This window comes from Epinephelus fuscoguttatus, linkage group LG9 (assembly GCF_011397635.1).
Source record: "Epinephelus fuscoguttatus linkage group LG9, E.fuscoguttatus.final_Chr_v1".
NCBI classification, from domain to species: Eukaryota; Metazoa; Chordata; class Actinopteri; order Perciformes; family Serranidae; genus Epinephelus; species Epinephelus fuscoguttatus.
In genome coordinates this window covers 15,554,365-15,574,262 of record NC_064760.1, presented here as the reverse complement: position 1 = coordinate 15,574,262, position 19,898 = coordinate 15,554,365, and the positions used below count along the sequence as shown (strand labels likewise).

The 19,898-nt window shown below is 40.3% G+C and overlaps 1 protein-coding gene across 5 annotated transcripts in view; it reads right to left on the bottom strand.

The window, feature by feature from the left end:
- The window catches only part of LOC125894527 (ecto-NOX disulfide-thiol exchanger 2-like), a 277,435-nt gene that overhangs the window by 93,811 nt on the left and 163,726 nt on the right, over nt 1-19,898 (bottom strand). For all 5 annotated transcript variants that reach the window (XM_049585992.1, XM_049585993.1, XM_049585995.1 and 2 more), the window contains one exon: nt 1,337-1,468. In XM_049585992.1, coding sequence (XP_049441949.1) covers nt 1,337-1,468 — 132 coding nt within the window. The remainder of the gene's footprint in view (nt 1-1,336; nt 1,469-19,898) is intronic.

Below are 19,898 nucleotides of genomic sequence, written 5' to 3'. Positions count from 1 at the left end.
GCTACAGTTCACACAGGCTCACCAAAACTGGACAATAGAAGATTGGAAAAACGTTGCCTGGTCTGATGAGTCTGGATTTCTGCTGCCACATTCAGATGGTAGGGTCAGAATTTGGTGTCAACAACATGAAAGCATGGATCCATCCTGCCTTGTATCAACAGTTCAGGCTGCTGGTGGTGGTGTAATGGTGTGGAGGATGTTTTCTTGGCACACTTTGGGCCCCTTAGTACCAACTGAGCATGGTTTAAACACCACAGCCTACCTGAGTATTGTTGCTGACCGTGTCCATCCCTTTATGACCACAGTGTACCCATCTTCTGATGGCTACTTCCAGCAGGATAACGCACCATGCCACAAAGCTCAGATCATCTCAAACTGGCTTCTTGAACATGACAATGAGTTCACTGTACTCCAATGGCCTCCACAGTCACCAGATCTCAGTCCAATAGAGCACCTTTGGGATGTGGTGGAATGGGAGATTCACATCATGGATGTGCAGCTGACAAATCTGCAGCAAATGTGTGATGCTATCATGTTAATATGGACCAACATCTCTGAGGAATGTTTCCAGCACCTTGCTGAATCTATGACACCAAGAATTAAGGCAGCTCTGAAGGCAAAAAGGGTCCAACCTGGTACTAGCAAGTGGCCAGTGAGAGTATCTTACCTGACTAATGCAGCTACACATGGAATCCACTCCCTCATCCTTCAAAGCCACAGTCGCTGATATTCTACACTCCTGAACACTAATGCAGTCAAAGACAAAACTGCTAATCAACAAACTCACCACTTTAAAAAAAAAAAAAAAGTCCTGCTCCTTCTGTAAATGACAGAATTTAAATGAGCTACTTTGGATCAAAAAGACAGCCAGCCTTTGGAAACAGATCTTAAAAACTAAGGTTTCTGATTAATTTACAACACTGAATCTCCTTTAGGTCTCCTGTTTTGTTTTGTTTTTTTAATAATCTCAACACTTTGCTACGTGTAAAGGGAAAATAGCCAGAGGGGGAAGAAAACTATTGCACCCAAAATGAAGAAGATTATTAGGATGGGAGCAGAGTATGAACTAAAGCTGCAGCTCTGAAGTGAATACATAAAATGTTGTTGTTGCAAAATTAGATAAGAGGAAATCAGATAATACAAAAATATGAAAGCCTGCGTAGGATGCTTCTAGAAAGAGGTAGAACAGCTTAATAATAGGCTTTAAATAAAGAAATACTTGGTATCGGGTTAAATGTAAAAATAACATGACAAATGAATGCCTGTTAAAAGATTCAATTGGCAAACTGCACTATCTTTGCCGGTGGTATAATGGAACATTTCGGCAGTGTCATACCTGGCATGAGTTGCTGTCCGGTGATTCCTATAGGAGGCATCCCCAGGTTGTTCATGGCTGTAGCCCAGGCGTTGGGGTCTGACATGGGCATCGTCATCGAGTTGGAGTCCATTGTCATGTTACAGATACCTTCTGCAAACACACACACACACACACACACAAAAGGGACAAAGAGAGGAGTCAGTATCATTCCCGTCACCTATGAATCATCATCATACAGGGTCACACTAGAAGAGGACTCATGTTCCGGTGAAGACTGAAGTAGAAGATGGTTTTTAAAGTCTCCAGTCGCCTCTTTTCTATAAATACTTCTTCAATTCTGTGTCCTGTCCGAGGGGAGAGGAGAAGGGGCGGACACTGTGACCCTTGCAGTCTGTCTGACACCACAGTGATTTGGACAGCACTGTCATTAAGAATCTATTCATCCTGTTGTTAAGGTTTGTTCAATTTCTGCGCGGAGGTTCAGCAGCCTGGCCTCTTGACACTCTCTGTCTCAGTGACCTGGACCGAGAGAGTCTGCTGGAAATGCTGTTGAGCGACCGAAAAAAACAAAAAGAAAAGAAAAAGAAAACCCGTCACAGGAATGTTGAATTCTTGCTTGTGAAAGCACAAGCAGATTTAAAAAAAAAAGGAATGGATTCACATATCTACACAAAACGTACACCAATGTGTACTCCAGTGAAAGATCAGAGCTTTCATTTGCAAGCCAGAGTAAGAAAATAATACAGCGTAAAACAAGATTATCATGGCACTAAGCACAAATCCTGATGCTATCAGGCATTTGCCAGGCGCTCTGCTACTAAACCTTGGAAAAATCTCCAACTTAGCACGACAAATACACACACATCACCTCAAAACTCACAACCCCAGACTCATGGTTTCCTGCCAAGTGTTGCATAATAAAGCAAACACATTTAGATCCCCATAATAAAAACCCTGCAGTAAAGTCAACATGAACGCATCATACATCCACCGGCGGCTCATTCTCCCAGTCTGCAGTCTATTTCACAGCTCTAAATGCTCTTTAATTCTCTCCTCTGGTCGACCTCTTTCTCTCTTGACAGACCTGTAAATTGCTGTGACTGCTGGCTGAGCCAAGCTGGCCTCTTCTCTCCTGATGCCAAAGCCAACACTACTGTTAATAATGAGGAGCGCTGCACCCTGCACACACTTCACACCTCAGAAGGTCTGTGGCAGAGCCTACTGCGGAGGTAACACTCTGCTCTGTGTGTGTATAAGCGTGTGTCTGCACAACAACTGCTATATTGGTATTCCTGGTGTTCAGACACAGCTGGCAATGTGTAATAATGTTATTTGCCTCTTCGCCTCCCTCCCTGAGCCCCTAATTTCAGAGCTGTCTGCTGTCACTGCCATAGAGAAGCCTGATAAAACCGCCTGTGTCTGTGTGTCGCTGTGATAATGCTGCTGACGAGGACTTCACAGGCTTGTTAACGAACACAACCCTATTAACTGGGGACACTTTCGAGGACTTAAAATGAAGGAGGCGAGGAGTGGTGGTGAGCTGTTTTATGGCGGTTTTATTACAGTTCACAGTACATTAACTGCCATCACTGCAGTGCTGATGGATACAAACACTCGGGTTTGACAGGTGATGTCCTCAGTTGGTCTGGGGTTTGGTAATGTAATAGAGATTCTTCCTAAATTGTTACAGTTACTGTACGTGTAAGTGAAAGAAGCTTATTTGAGTCTTATAGTTCAATAAAATCAACAACTTCTATGACAAAATTATGAATGAACTGTTTCCTAAAGCAACAGGTGTGATGCCAATTCATCTCTTGACACAGGTTACAGATATAACCAAGTTAAATTTAAGACTTTTAACGGGATCTGTAGACATCCTTTTACACTATATATATTTCTTAAAAGCACATCAGAACTGAAACTATGTTTTTCACTATTGATTTTTTTTCCTCAAATAACTGACGATTCATTTTGTCTACAAGTGAAAACAGCAATTTCCCAAAGACCGAGATGACGTCTTCAAATTGTTTGTGTTTGGACCTTTGATTGGGCAAAGACATTCAATTTCTCTGAACAAAGAGACGCATTGAAACCTACTGTTTGCCAAGCCCAAACCAGAAAACATTTGGCATTTTGCGAGATAGAAAACTACCTAAAATTGTTTATTGAAACTATTGGGGATTAATTTTTGTTCGATCAGCTGAGTTTCGAGCACACACATCTTAGAATATGGCTGATAGCGAACGTGACACAGTAAAATACAGCAGATATCTAAAGTAAAAGCAGGACGCAGGAGAGAAACTAAACTCCAAACCACAGAGATTCAGTTAGAAGCTACAGACGTACTGAGAGCTGAACAGACAGAGGCTTTTAAAAACACTTCTCTCTCTCTGGTCTCCTGCAGACAGAGGTGAGGAGCATTTCACAACACACTTGTTTGATTGGGGAGTTGAACAGGGGTCGTCGGGAGCTGGCTGAGGTCAGCGAGACGTCACCACTATGTGCTTGAGGGCTGGTGGCACGGCTTTTGGACCTACTCCTGAGAAGGTCCATCTCAGGCGCAGCTTGGCGTGGCATGGCAATGGAAAAAGGGTTTAGGTGGTTTCTTTTGGCAAATTTCTAGGGTTATCCCAAACACCGTTTTTTAATCTCTAGAGCTTCACTAGTAATATTCAAAGCTGTCCTACTCGTGAACAGGCAGTTCGACTTCTCAGCAGCGACTAACGTGTGACAGAAACCATTAAAAGGTCTCACTGACGACATATTCATAATAAATCTGTCACCTCATTTTATCTTCGACAAATATGACTGACATTTATAAAATCCATACGTCCATTTGTTCTGCCATCTAATCTACTGAACAGTGGGTGAAAACATAACAACACACTGGCCTCTGATGGGAAATCATTACAGGTCAACTGCTTTCCGAAGACATTTCAGAATAATTAATTTCTGGTCCTCACTGCAGGACACAGGTCTTATTGACTGTAAAGACTCTCATTCAAAGCCCTGAGCATGTGGGCCATGACAGACGTTAAGGCGTACTGTACAAAGAAGGAAGGTGCTTAACTCCTCTACAGTTGACCTCTGACCCTGCTGATAATACATGTTGGCACACACCCGTCAGTTCATCTGTCAGCCTCTCTGCTCCCAGTCATTCAGTGCATCCCATCCTCTTTCTCTGCATCACTCTTAACTCTGATCTTTTATTTTCCTGTTGCTTGTCCTGCATCGACTCCACTGCCATCCATTGTCTCATGTTTTCCCAACACACACACACACCTTCCTCCTCGAATCAATTATGCTTTTCAGACTTGCAGCTCTGTGCGTCAATCACCGAGGGCTTTTGATTTTGTTGTGGCAAAGTGACCTTGAGGGCAGAAGTCAGCCTTGGCTCCCCTTAAAGGAACCATCCTACACCATCACATCAATATATGGAGCTGAGGGAGGAATAGCAAACAGCTGCAAAGAAAATCAACACAGGGATGCACTCATGTGCAAGCACACACCCAGGCACAGACACACACACACACACAGCACATAAGTTTACCTCGCCAGAGTGGAGGAATAGGAGCCAGGGACAATGCTGCCAATGAAGGACTCACTGTCGGTAAATATTTTTAACTGAAGACATGGATTAGAGCAATCTGCTTTGCCGTTTTCAAGCCAATTGTCTGCATGGAATGAAAAGTACCTAATTGAATCCCAGCATTCACTTGTTTATTCCAAGGTCAAATGATCAGAGAAAGTTAAAAATCAATGGCGATAAGACACAGAATGAGCAAAAATTATTTTCAGCTGTTGGCTCCGTTTAGCTTGAGCTCATACAAATGCCATGTCTAATTATATAAACTGAACAATCTAATCATGTGAAGCTAAGACCTCATGACACTGGGATCCAAATGTAGAACTCTGTAGACCCAAGCTTAATATGCATAAGTCTGGGTAAGCCTGGCTGGATTTAAGCAGAGCTGCAGGTGGAGGTTACAGTTATCCTTTCTCACAGGATGTCAACAGAGACATGAGTCTCCCACTGCAGCGGGTGGGTTACAATTACCACGTTAATGGACTTATTGTTAACATAACATCGTAGGAAGTCGACTCAGTGACCAAAAATTACATGTACTACGGTAATTATGGAACAGTGAGGTCATAAACCTAAATAAAAATGTGATTTTTGAGTAGCTGAGATGATGTCACTCCAAAAACATGCAGTATAGAGGTGAAATTCTAAGTTGCTTTGACATTAGTCACATTGTGCAAATAGCATTAATTGATAGTTACACCTAGAGTTTAAAAATTCGCAGCTTCCATCTTTTTAAATGTGAATATTATCTGGTTTGTTTTTACCTGTTATGACTTATATACTTTTGCGTTTCGAACGGTTGCTTCAACAAAACAAGCAAGTTGGATGTCACCTAGGGATGAACCGATGTGAAATTCTGGGCCAATGCCGATGTTTAAACTAAGAACTTTGCCTCTAGGCTGTACCAATACCAGTGCTTTTATTTTGTCACTGTTTATTTTGTTTCTGTTGTTTCTTATTCCCCCTTTTGTGCCAGGGAAACAAAAAAATCTTCGTCATAAAAAGAAATAATAATAGTAACCAAACTGTTTTAAAGTCATTAAGCCCTTCATTAGACCACCTTTGAATGGGCACAGAGTCAGTGATACACATTCATGAAACAACCTTTAATATAAACTTTGACATTATAAACACCTTGTTGAAAAAAGTTACTGCTTCACGAGCATTTTTTAAGGGATGCCCAGTAGCTCAGTGGGTGGAGTGGGTGCCCCATGTATGAGGGCAGTATACTTGACATGGCGGTGACAGATTCAATTGTGGCTTGTGGCCCTCTGCTTGCTTGTCCTCCCCTCTCCCTACCCCCCTTCATGCTTCAAACTATCCTATCGTGAAAGGCATAAAAAAAAAAAAAAAACAGCTTAAAAAATGATCTAAAAAAATGCATTTCTCTCTCTACGTTATATATGTCATAATTTCCTCTCCATTATCTATTTTATATTGCTGTGAAAACAAACACTCTGTCCTTCAAACAGCTGTGTTTGTTCAAGTTTCTTATTAAAAATATATTTTCGAAAATCACACTTGAATACATCATGATGATATCACAGTTTACCTTCGCCTTATACTCCTTTTGACTAAATAGATGTTCTGATTCTTTAGAAATTCACTCATTGAAAAGAAAAAAAAAAGGTTTGTACTGTCAAGGCAAGTGTTTAACTATTGTTGAGTCTAAACACACTATAGATGAAATGAGAGGGCACTAATGTTATTATTACAGGATATTTATTCTTGGTAACATGCTGCTTGGTTGGGGAGCAGTAGCACTCATACAGGGTGACAAAAACATTGCATTCCTGGAAGGTGAGCCAGTGTTTCATAGAAAGATGTTTCAGCGTATTGCTGGTGTTTCCACCCTTGAAATAATCATTTTGAAGACATTTCAAGAAGCACAGCTGTCATCTTTCTTCATGAAGTGAGGCCACGCTTTGGACTGCTTTTCAACGCTACTGTGACTCCTACTTGTTGCAAGTTTCCAGCAGCATGGATGCATGAGTTTACCTCACTGTTTGCAGTGCGCAACGGTCAGAAAAACATGCTGCCATTGATAAAAGGAACTGATTGCAATGGATTGACTAATTTGGAACTGGTTCTCAACTGCAATCATTTCTTGACTCCCCTCCCTAGTGATGAAGATATTTTACAATTTGCAACCAGTATCACCATGATACAGTTTTTCGTGGATATTGCCCGCAGCAATTAAAGCGATAGTGATTTTGATTCAGCTGGGGTCCACACCAGCCCAAGGCTTTCCTGATACTGGCTCTCTGCGGGCTGTGTGACCGGCTCTTAGCTTCCCTAAAAGCTCCCCCAGGAGGCAGATAGGAAATTAAGTCATTTTAAGGCCCATTGGCCGTAAGCCCCAACAGCAGGCAGAGAGACGCTAGGGGCCATTTAGTCTAAAATGCACATGGTTTTAACAGCTAACTACAGGTTTATTACAGCCACTGGAGAGCGGATTCAAGAGGCAGCTAAAAAGATGAGGGACGGAGACAAAGGGAGGAAGAAAAGGTCGCTTTTAATGGGCAGATGTGATGCTGACGAGACAAGATGACAGAAGAAAGAGTGAAATAGAAAATGGGAGCTACGTCGAATTGAACTTTGAGCACTGCAGCAATGAATAAAGCACAGAGACCTGATGATAGTCATTACCGCAAAGTAGGAATTGCAAAAACCTACAATTAGTGTATAATATAATGTCATCGCTGCACACAAAGTGGTTGAGCAGACCGATGAGCGTAATTAAGTTTCAATACATGTCCTCCAACCAAAGGGAAAAATAAAACTCCGAATAATTGTTTCTGGCTACTTTCTGATTCTGAGCCACAATATCAGAGGAGAAGATGTCTGCCATTTTCCATCTGGGAGGATGTGTGAAGCGTCCATACTTATGCATGGAAAGCACATAGTAGAAAAAAATGCCTTCGGTGCAGAATTGCTCTCTGAGAGCGGATGCCTCTTTGACCTTAATCTTCTCCTGAATGCAGGTCTCTGTGTTTGTCTGTGTGTGTCTGAGCAGGGAGGAACGTCAGAAGAGCATCCTCGGGTTCACCCTGGAAAAAAACGTCTCATCACAACGTTGAGAAGAACCCATGAAGATAAGATGTATGCACCAGTGGAAAACCTAGTCTGAAGGACAATTTGTACAAGTTTATCTCTGATGAATTATCAAAGCCTCCTGAAAATGCAGAAATGTGCTCTTAAAGATCACTATATTATTCCTCAATTACTTACGTGTCTGACATACACAAGCACACACACACACACACACACACACAGAGTCTGTTTAATAATGTATGACTGCCCTTCTCTCCGCTTCTTTGATCTGTTAATTATGATAAAACTGGTAGGGGTCTGGTGATTAGTGGTGGCACAGTGAAGAGTGCCCTGAGTGTTACTACACTGCGTCTCATTTAGGACCAGAGAAGAAGACAACAAAGTGAAGATGTAAGATGACAGAAGAAGCCTGAAGACAGTCAGGCCTTATGGGAGATTTAAAAAAAAAAAAAAAAAAAAAAAAACTCTCTTTGCCAATTATCTTTCAATCACCTCAATATATTCTGATATATAAATGTGTTAATAAGAGTGGAGTTCATGGAGATTGACGGAAAAATCCTGAAAAATGCAGCTCCTGCCAAGACAGAGACGGATGCTGACCACATGGCACACCTCATTATGTGCTGTGCTGGTTGTTACAGAGGAAAGAAAAAACATATAACACATGTAGGCTGCAAAAGTGCGGATGTGAATCACAATTTTATCCCTCAAATTTGAAACTAATTTTCTTCCACCTTTCTAACAGAGACCATTTTTAAGAGTTTTCCAGGTAAAATGCCTTGGTGCATGGTTAGGAGGCTTCTTTTGTGTGAGTAAAATTAGCTTCAGTGAGACTTTGAGGAGGTTGTATGAATTGGTGACCTTTTTTTTGTTGCAAATTCTTAGAAAATTGACAAAAGAAAATTCTAATTTATGCACTTTTCCATCCACTTCTGTAATGTGGATAGTGGGACGCAATAAAGACAGCACAGTCAAACCTAAAATGAAGGAAAACAAATGGATGTATAATAATAAAGACCACACTGAACAATGGAAATAAAGACTTTTGAACATCTAATATTGCAGCTATGTGATTTCGGAAGAGTTTTACTAACAGCTCTGTGCACATATTCATGTTAAAAGCCATAGAAATGACGAGGAGATCTTGCTGTGGCCTGTGTGATTACAGTGTGGCGTATCCACTGAATCTGTTTCGATTACACTTTGTTTTGCAATATTTGGAGGATTGTTCAATTTTTTTGCGTTTACAATCTGGATTTCTTAATGCACAAACTGGAAGCAGGTGCAAGGAAATCTGTGGCTTGCAAAGAGTGTCACTGCTAATGATTCTCCCTTTAACTGGTTACTACGTTTTGGCAATGAGACAAATAATGTGATATAATGTAAATCTTCCTTCATACACACAATTTTCTCCTTTAATATTTCCAGTTGTATTAGGCTAATTTTGAAAAAATATATATGGTTAGAATAATTTTTGCATCATGAGATGAATTTTCTCGACATATCAGGTTATCATTTGAACAAAGTTCACAAAAACATCCCTGTCCGGTTATTTTACCCATAAACTATTTATAAAGTGACGACAAAATGTCAAAGGATACATACTGATTTTTGGCTTTTTGCCTTTATTAGATAGGACAGTCCAAGTGTGAAAGGGGAAGAGAGAGTTGAAGACGAGCAGCAAAGGGCTGCAGGCTGGAATTAGACCCGCAGCTGTGGCAAGGACATCGTCTTCCTATACAGGATGCCTGCTCTACTCACTAAGCCACCAGGCACCCTGATTGAGGATTTTGTCAACAACATCCATTGATACTGCGGTTAGCCCTTGCTGTAGAACAGTAACTATGAATTTGGTCAAATTGAGTCTTTGGATATCTGTTCTTTCTTGTGACAAACTCTTCTTGTTTTATGTTGTTCTGTTTCAGAGAAAACTGGGTGTAAAAACTGCCATAACTACAAAATCCAACCAAAACCCAGGCAAGCTGCAGTAAATGTAGTACCTGTGCTCCGCTGTGGGTTCCTGAAGATTTGGGACTTCATCAGACCAAGGACAACTGCAGTGAGCTTATTATAGTGCATGGTGAACATGACAATGAGGATGATGCCAACAGCAAAATAACTGAAAATGTGACAATGAGCGAAGCAGGATCAGGGAAGCAGATAATGATGATGTCAAGTATTCCTAATTTAAGTCAAACCTGGTGAAGAGAATATTATAACAAAATAATACTGCAGGGGTGCTTGAAATCTTCTCTGTTGCCACTTTTAGAACAGACATGTATAAATGAAATTCATATACTGAAAAAATTAGACACTAAATTGTAGTTACTGCACTTTTCGTCTGCTTTGCCTATAAGGCTGTTTAAGATACTACAAATGCAGAGAGCACAAACTACAATTTGAGCGTATTTTGGGGGTCATAGGTCAAATCATTGATCATGGTTTTTATTTAATTACTAATTAAATACCTATTTAATAAGGGCATTACCACTTTTCTAACTATAACGCATTTGGCTGGGCAGTCAAAAACCTTTGAGGCCATTTTTCTCAGTTTCAGTGTTAGTGTAGTGGGTAGTACAGGTGGCAGTAACGCACTAGGATACACAATGATGCCCCAGCAAAAGCAGTGATGAAGAAAAACTGCTATCAAGTAAACAAGGATGTGAGCAAACACAGCTTTACAACTGTTAGAGTATATTGTTAGACCTCAAGGATACATACTGAGTGTAAACAGACACGTCTCTGTTTACAAGAACACTCCATCGGGTACTTTTAACTTGACAGGAAACTTATATTAGAACAACAATTAATAGGTTACAGAGGCTTAACATTGTAAAACAAAATGACCTGCTGCTGAAAGGCTGACCATAATGTCATTACTGAAACTACAAGAGTGATGGCTTTATACTGTTATGGAAAAAAGTAATTTCATTACCCTCCAAATCTGGGTGAGAGACAACCCGAGGCACTTCCCTGCACAGAGAATTGGAACGGGACAGTGCCTTGTTCACATTTTGTGCTGCCTTAAAAATGTGATCATAAAACCGAATCCCTAAAGACCTGCTGAAAAATGAGCTGCATGCAGAGACAAGGCTCCATTACAAATAAATCCATTGCAAAGTGATGGCGGGGAGTGAATCTATGTTGCTTTTGTGTCTAACAGGTGACCAGTGCTTTAGTAAGACAGTGGCAGCGGAGGTTGTCAAATCAAATTACTGCCTCGGAAATTGGATTGGAAAAACTAACCTGAACCCAATCCACAGCAGAGGTGACTGAAACTCCGACTCTGGCAAAACTCTAAGAGAGTAATGCATATCCAAACCGTATTATAGTCCAATCAGGTGCTCGGGCTCATAAAAATGCGTCCATTTGCGACACTCATGATTAAGTCCTGCAAGTCAAAGTGCAGTGAATCCTACACGGGCTCCACACAGGACTGAGAACATTCATTAACTCGCTCGTCTGACCTGCGGGAACCTTCATCTGAATATGATCAATCCCATTCTTTACTTGCTCCACTTGATTAAATAATCCATTTCAGCAGATTGCAAACACATTTATATAGATCTAGATATCAGTCTTTACCTGATCAATGGGAGCAGACAAGTCGCAAATACACATCTAATCAAAGTGCCAATCACCACGGAGCAATCGACAGCAACCAAACAGCAAGACAAGCACACAGGTCAGCAGTGTTGCGTACACACACTGCAGCTGCTTTCTCTGAACCGAAGAGTCCTGATCATGCACATTATATTTAAGTGTCTTTAATCCTAGCTCTGCAGCAGCATCGATATAGCTGTCTATCAGGTGTCACAGCGGCGTAAATTCACCACCACAGTGCCAGTAAAAGCTGCTCTTCCTGTGACAATGTTTACATTAAACATGATAAAAATCACCCTTCGCGTTCATCCCAACAAATTATCCACATTGAGAGGGACTGAATAATACTGATGACATAATAAACCAACAAATTAAAGCCGCTCTGTCACGACTCCAACAATCTTTACTCAGCAACTACAGCTAAATGCCTAATTACAATTCCCTAGATTAGTTTCAGCGCTTGGCTTGCCGAATGCAGAAGAAGCCTCTTTTAAAAAATATTGCACGATTAGTCTCAGCTATGAAGCAAAGCCTGATGCAACACGGGCGCACATCAAGAGCTGCAGAGCCATAAACCCCCCTGATACGAAAACTGTTCTCTTTATCTGTGAATTTATGGTATTTTACATGCAAGTGAAAGAGGAAAAGAAAAAGAAACAGATGCACACAATCTTTCTGGAAACTTTCCTGTGCAGAGCAACAGTAAACAACCACAATTTCTATGGCCTTATCAGGAGCTATTTATATACAAATGGAGCGGACACTTGTGTTTGTGTCAATGTTGTCAAGGAGGAACATCCGTTCCTGGACAGGAGCATGACTCTTTCCTTTCTTATCGGGCCGAGAGAGAGGTGACAGACAAGAACAGATTACACTGATATGTGGGGAGGGAGCAGAGAGGGAGGAGTGAGAGTGTGTGAAAGGGAGAGAAAGAAGAGCAATCTCAGACAGAGCGGTTATCTCGCCACATCAATACGATCAAAACATTCAATATGATGCGAGGTTGTCTGTGGAATCCATCATACAACAAACAGGGCACGACTATAAAAAGGTAAATAGACTTGCACTTGTATGGCGTCTTTCTAGTCTTTCGACAGCTCAGAGTGCCTTTATACCACTGCCACATTCACCCGCTGACACACATTCACACACCAAGGCTGCCATACAAGGCGCCACCTGCTTCACTCACATGCTAATGGCACACATGAAGCATTTTGTGGCTCAGTTTCTTGCCCAAGGACACTTCGACACGCAGACATGCACACCTAAGCTCTAAAGTGCCACAGGTCTTTACAGTTGGTGTTTGCTGAAGAAATAAAACAAGCCTACCTGCCACACAGCCTGGTGAGGTTACTGTAATGCTAACATTTGAATACCTCGGTTAGACCGGCGGCCGCACTGTGTGGATGAAGTGTAAGCAGCAAAATGCACTGCTGTGCTTCAACAATGTAAAGTGATTTGGTGGGTGGAGGTGGAAATAATCAAACCTACAACACTTTTGCCCTCACTGTTCTTATTCTTTCATATACTGCTGCTAGATTCTGACATTTCTGATTAGTCAGAGCAGCTAAAATGTTGTGCTGAGGTGACACTGATGGATTAAAGTCTTCACCTGCAAGCAAAACCAACTCCGTTCAACTCCGATCGGACCAAGTTCAGCCTGAAGGGCTGCAGAACCATCAAAGTGCCTCCAGTTCTGCTGCAGAACAATTGCAGGATCGGCTTTACAGCTCCTGAGACACCGCAGGGAACAGGAAATGCTCCGATACTGCATCCTCCACAATTTACCACAGTAATCACCACAATTTAAACAGTCTCTAGGCAGCCTCCTCACAGATTCCACACACAGTGGGAAAGATCATGTTTATGTGTGTTTTTTTCTAATGAATGTGCATGGGAATACTTGAGCTTGTTCTTGACCAGTTATTCTGCTATTCTGAACATCGTATCACACTGAAGCTTTCTCTCCAGACAAGTTATTGTAGTTTTGTGTTGAGTTTTTTTTTTTTTTTACATTTGTTTCGAATCAGTTTAGTTTCAGTTAGTTTCCAGGGTGGATTTGCTTGTTGCCCGTCGTTTTTATTGTTTAAACATGTTCAGTTTTAGTTGCGTTTTTATTAGTTTCAGAATTAGTTTAATTTTTTATTTTTTCATGATTTAACAAGTTCAGAGTAGGCACTACCATACAAACGCAATACATTGTGAAGGCATGTAGACACCCCAGTCTCAATTAGGGCGGCAAGTAAGGATTATTTTCATTGTTGATTAATATGTTGATTATTTTCTTGATTAATCAATTAGTTTCTTGTTCTATTATGTCAGAAAATAGTGAAAAATGTCAATCAGCGCATCCCAAAGCCCAAAATCATGTCTTCAAATGTCTTGTTTTGTCCACAAGCTAGATATTCAGTTTATTGTCATTATTTTGTATTATCACTTCTAATTTATACTCATCCTTTTGCACTGTCTGCATCAAGAGCCAATTCAGAGTGAAACTTTTCGATATTCTGTACAGGCATACAGAATATCGAAAAGTTTCAGAGTGAAACTCAATATTCTGTATGCCTGTACATAACTGTAGAACTGTAGCCTCTTGAATAGCGGGGTAAATGTACCAGAAAATATTCACACTGAAGCGGCTGAAATCAGAGAATTTAAACCTTTTTCATTCTTTAAAAATTATTCAAACTAATGAATCAACTACTTGATTAACTGCTGCAGAGCTGGTCTCAATGAACGTACACACCAAGGCCTCCTCATGCTGTGTTAACAAAAGTGACCAAACTGACAAAGACTAAAAGAGAAGACATTTTCTGTATATTTCTATTTTACTGTAGGTAGTTTTGTTAGCACACAATATTGTTTCTGTTAGTTTTTGCTTGATCCTGAAGTCTAGTTTTTATTTCAGTTGACTAAAAACCTCGTCTCAAGAAGTCCTTAAAGTGCTCAAGATAATTTTAACTTTAAAATCAACACCATCAAATTGGGCATTCTCCATCTGCTGAGGAAGATCACGTGATACAATCATAAGCTCCAGAGCAGCCACTAAATGGAGCTTGTGCTGAGATTGCTTAGTACCCTACCTAAACTTTCCTGACAACAACAGAGACGCTACATTTTCATTTGAAGCACCAAATGAAAACCGAACAAAAATGGACAGAGTTCCCACACATTGTACCTACAAATTTCCAAAACTTTTCTGAAATATTCACCCCATTTCCATGACTTTATGAAAGTATAAAATAGTCTGCATGGACATCTCTCTGGCAACAAGCTATATGAAGTAGGGCACAATTCCAAATCTGTCTCCCCACAGCTTAATTTGACCACTATTCCCTCTGCACAATAACTCTCGTCGCTCAATAGCCATTAATTATTAAACATGCACTTCCCAGCATTTGCAGATAAGCAAACTGCTAGTGCTTGCTAACCTTTTATGCACATTATACCTTTCCACCACCAGCTAGCTGCATATGCTAATGTGTATCACACGATATGAGTGACGTTTCAACAGCCAGGCAACACAGCACTTTGCCACATAACGTGAGACATGTTTGGGATTTTTATGAACATATTTCAAATTAGCAGCTGAAACGATGTATATTCAAAACTCTGAAAAACAGTTTTTCTACCTCCATATCTTTTTCAGGAATGTGGGTAAAGACTGTGTGACTAAAATGAATGTTTAAAATCTTGCCTGGAGCGGACACTGAAACTTTCACACAATATCATAATAACAGTAACAGGTGTCTGGTATGGTGACGGGGAGCGCAGACTAAGAGGTCACATTTCCCGTGATAAATGGATCTAAAATATTTAGGTTGTTTTTTAAATGATCCCTGGCACTGCTTGTGAGATTCAAGACAAAGAAATTAATTCCACGTGTCGTCCTTTTACCCTTAAACATACAGCAGATTAGTCTGTTGAACCTCACTAATGTAATTACTGATACTGGAAACATCTTAACTAAAGACACGACTTACGTCTAAGAGCAGGAAAAGGACTCTCTGACTAACAGGATGCAGGAGCGCGCTGACTGTAGCATTGATCTTAATGATGTAAGAAAACAGCTGTTACTAATCTGTAAGAATGATGAGCTCTAAGAGACAGGAAGTTACTTTAATGAACAACTTTGCTGAGACTGCTGCTGACATCCTTCTGTCCACGCTGACAGCAGTTAAGACTTGTCCAATTACAGGGAAGCTGATTATCGTCCCGCGTTTCTGTCACACCTGCAGCACAGCTGGGGAATCTGTGCGGCCAACGTTAGGGATGGGAGTAGGCCTCTTTTTCATTTGTTGGCTTTTTAATTTGAGCATGCACAATGGATTACTGAAGCATTGTGTAATATACAACCCTATTGTCATTTGCTGGCTTATTAATTTAAACATGCACAATGAGCCAGTGAAGTATGACATAAAATGGCACAGAGCTTGACACAAAATATGCTTCCATGTCATAAGCAATGTTTGTGATGTGTATTTCAATCCAAATATCTACATTACATTTACACTGTACTCGTTTAAAACAAAAAAACAAGTCCAGCAGACCTCATTACTGAGCAGGAGAAATGGCTTCTCATTTTAATGTGCAAATGATGCACAGCGTCTATTCCACCGTGCGGGAGGGGGGTCGATGAGTGACAGCGGTGGCGACTATGAATCTGAAATATTTTTATGATAACCAAGCTGTCACATCAGTAAATACTGATTTGTGAGTATGCGATCTAATAGTGTGGTGGAGATGTGAGGAAACTGACTCTATTACCAGAACAACAATCTAAAGAGGAGGGAGGTAATTGGCAATTTGATCATTTAAAGTGAGTTGTGCAAAAAGGAAGAGATGAAACCTGGCGTTGCATCCTGCAGGACCCCAGCCAATATTTATGTGATACACATAGTTAAGGGCACAAAAACTAACTGCTTCAACCTGATGAACTATGTTTAAGCCTGTGTGCATGTACTGTATGAGCAACCAGGGATCAATAAGGCATGCTATTACTTTTATTAGATAACATGGACGAGTCTGAAATTAGCTTCGACACAGTGAACCTCATCAGCATTTATCTTGACAGTAGTATAGTATGCGCAGCAGGAGCAGGAAGATTCTGTGCATATGTAGTGTGCTAAATTATGAAAAGCACATAAAGGTGGCAACTAACAGTTATTTTCATCATCAATTACTCTGCCAAATGTTTATTTGATTAATTGTTGGTCTTTAAAAGTGTCAAGAAATTGTAACAAGTGCTTGTTACAATCTCCTTTAGCCTGAGGTGACGTCTTTAAGTGTCTTGTTTTGTCCAAGTCACTTAAGAAAAAAGAAAAGCAGAAAGTCCTCGCTATTTAGAAGTTGAAAGGGATATTTGGCAGCTGTGCTTAACAAATAACCACACTAAAAATAACTATTTTGGTAATGATTAATCATTTGTCAGTCTTCTGACTTTTATTTTGACACTTCTGCTGTTATATATCCTGTTTTCCTTATATTTCAAAAGTGCTGTTAATATACTTATATGCAAGTAAATGCATAATTATGTAGAATTTGCATACTTTGCAATTCGAGCAAATTCATCATTCTTCGTTTATGTTGTACTATCTATTGGAAAGTGTATTTTAGTTATTTATCTTATGAGAACTATGTATCTTCTTTCCCTGGTAATGTTGCGGACTTTTCTCTAAGAAGGCACAGGGAACTTTTGTGCCCCTGTTTACACCTGGTATTAACATGGGTCATGAGTGATCTGATCACAAGTGAATAGCTCTAAGCACAGGTATAAATGCACCAAATGTGTCCTCAATGCTTCTTGTAATCCGTTTGCTCGGACCAGCAAAAAGAGATCTGATCACAAGTGGTCATTCGAGAACACCAGGTGTGAACAGACAGACGCAGAACTATCCACTTGTGATCAGATCACCCAAGACGTGTGGATACCAGGTGTAAACTGGCGCTATAAATGATTTGTTTCTCCATAATGACACTACCCTTACGCTGGGACCTTCCAACAAAATGCTGACAGTCTCAGAAAGTGTGGTCCTTGTCCACTGTTCAACACAACTCTGAGTCAGATCCAGTACACGTCTGTACATCAAGTAACATGATCAACAGGTCACCAGGAGTCCATCTGTTGAGCAGCCAAGGAAACTCAGCCAAACGAAAAAGGTCCAAACACACTCGAGCCGTTTACCACTGTTTTTGAAGTAGTTCTGAAACATGATGCTGTTCCTGTTGACCAGACTCGGTGGCACTGTGGCCTGGACGGCGTCTGCTTTATCACACACCCACGAGTGCTGTCACAGATCACCTACTCCTAAATGGTGCCACCGGTCAGACCGCAGATGCTGAAAGTCTGTTACAGTCGGTTGCTGCCACTGCTTTTATATTTTCTCTTCTTTTTTTCAGCTTTTCCACAGAACACAAACTTCATGATAAGTCGAAAATGATGCGTGTAAAATGTAACTGCCTCAAAATCAAGATAAGAACAGTCTAAATGAATAATCTATAGAAGAAAAACTGAATAATCAAGGCCCAAATACTTTTGGAAATCTTGTTTTGATTTGAACATGTGGTCAGATATTCATTTTAAACATATTACTGGAGAGAAATCCTGCTTTAATGTGACCAATATATGAAAGTATTACAACTTTTAGCATGTCTAATTGTGAAAGGAGTGGATGAGACTCCCTCGTGAGAAGTAATTGGAAAAAATTCCTGCAGCGTTCCCACAAAGTACATAATTCCCCAGCAGCGGGGTAATAAAACTTACATGTTGTAATATAATAAATCCACGGGGTGCTAAACTTTCATATGAGCCAATCTATTAAGACTTCAAACCAGAGCGAGGACTGTCATGGTAGAGAATTTAGATAAACATGGAGGTTAATGAAATAAGACAGCGAGGTTCGTATACATGCTATATTAATTTAACTCTCTCCCTCATCCATTATGCATTACGTCGGAACGTGACTTATCATGAGCAATTTGCATGACTTTGAGCTCTCCTTCAAGTGACTGTCTGTTCACCAAACAAATCAAAACTGTTCTTAGACAAAGCAAAACAGCCAACAGGCAAAATAGGAGATGTAACAAGTAGATGTACATTTAAAGTTAACACGAAAAGGTACGTGAACTACATAACAAAAAGCAAAAACAGAGCAAAGCAACAGAGAACTCATTTATACCACTAAGAAAACATTCAAGAGTACAGTGTTGTGGCGCTCTCAGTGGTTCACACGCAGACAAATGGAGACCGGACGGACCCCGTTAATGAGTTGATCTCCAGGGTTAAAGTGAGAGATGTAAAGCGGTATTGGCAGGCACGAGGAGAAAGGACAAGAAAATAAATAAACAACATGGTTCAGGCAGCTAAATATGAGTGCAGTTTGTGTTCCTCGCCCACCATCTCAGTAGATTCACACTGATTTAAATTAGAAACCACACAAGAACAAGATGCGTTACTAAACAGCAGCTCAGGGTCCACTTAACAGGAACGGACATTTATGCTACTTGTGCCAATCGTCTTGCTTCCTCTAACTGTCTATCTGATGTATTTAACCTCTCCCTGATGTATTTCATCCCATTTTGAATGTTGTTAGCAAATGATGGATGCTGTCTTTGAATACACAAACTTAAAGGAATACTTTGCTGATTTTCAACCAGCTATTGAATCAGTACAGCGCCCAGATCTCCCTGATCATTTGCCAGATAAAATCTGCTGGCTTCACTTGATCTAGGGCGGCTGCTCAAACTACAGATTGTCGTTTGAAATGCCCGCCACCACCAAGGATGACAAGAGTATCGAAGCAAATTGAAAAAGAGAACCGTTCATCTCTCTCTCAAACTCAGATCAAACTGTAAAACCAGGCAGTGCTGACCAAATAAAAGCCAAGATTCTATAACTGTATTGCCTTTTTATTACCTTAAATGTTTTAAGAAACATATTTTAGTGTACTGTTTGGCTGTAATACGAGAGTTTGTGAACAGGAAGTGGGCATTAAGGGTGTGCCATATCATCTTGTGAACGAGATAATACGGGTATACTTTTTTTGAAAAATTTATGTCGTGATACTCGCGATATTTCAACTTGCTGACATATGATGTCATACTGTTACCGACAGCAACAACAAGTATGGCTGAAAGCTAAAGTATTAGTGGTAAGTCGCTTGCGGATTTAGATCCTAGGGTGCTTTTTTTTTTTGTATTTGGGAGACGTTTTAATATGTAATTTGTGGTAGATTTTGTTGAACTTTTAATATTGTATACAGAATCTAAATCTCAGTTATTGTTGTTTACAAACTAAAGAAATGAGAGATAATTTTAATTCTTACTGAATATTTGACG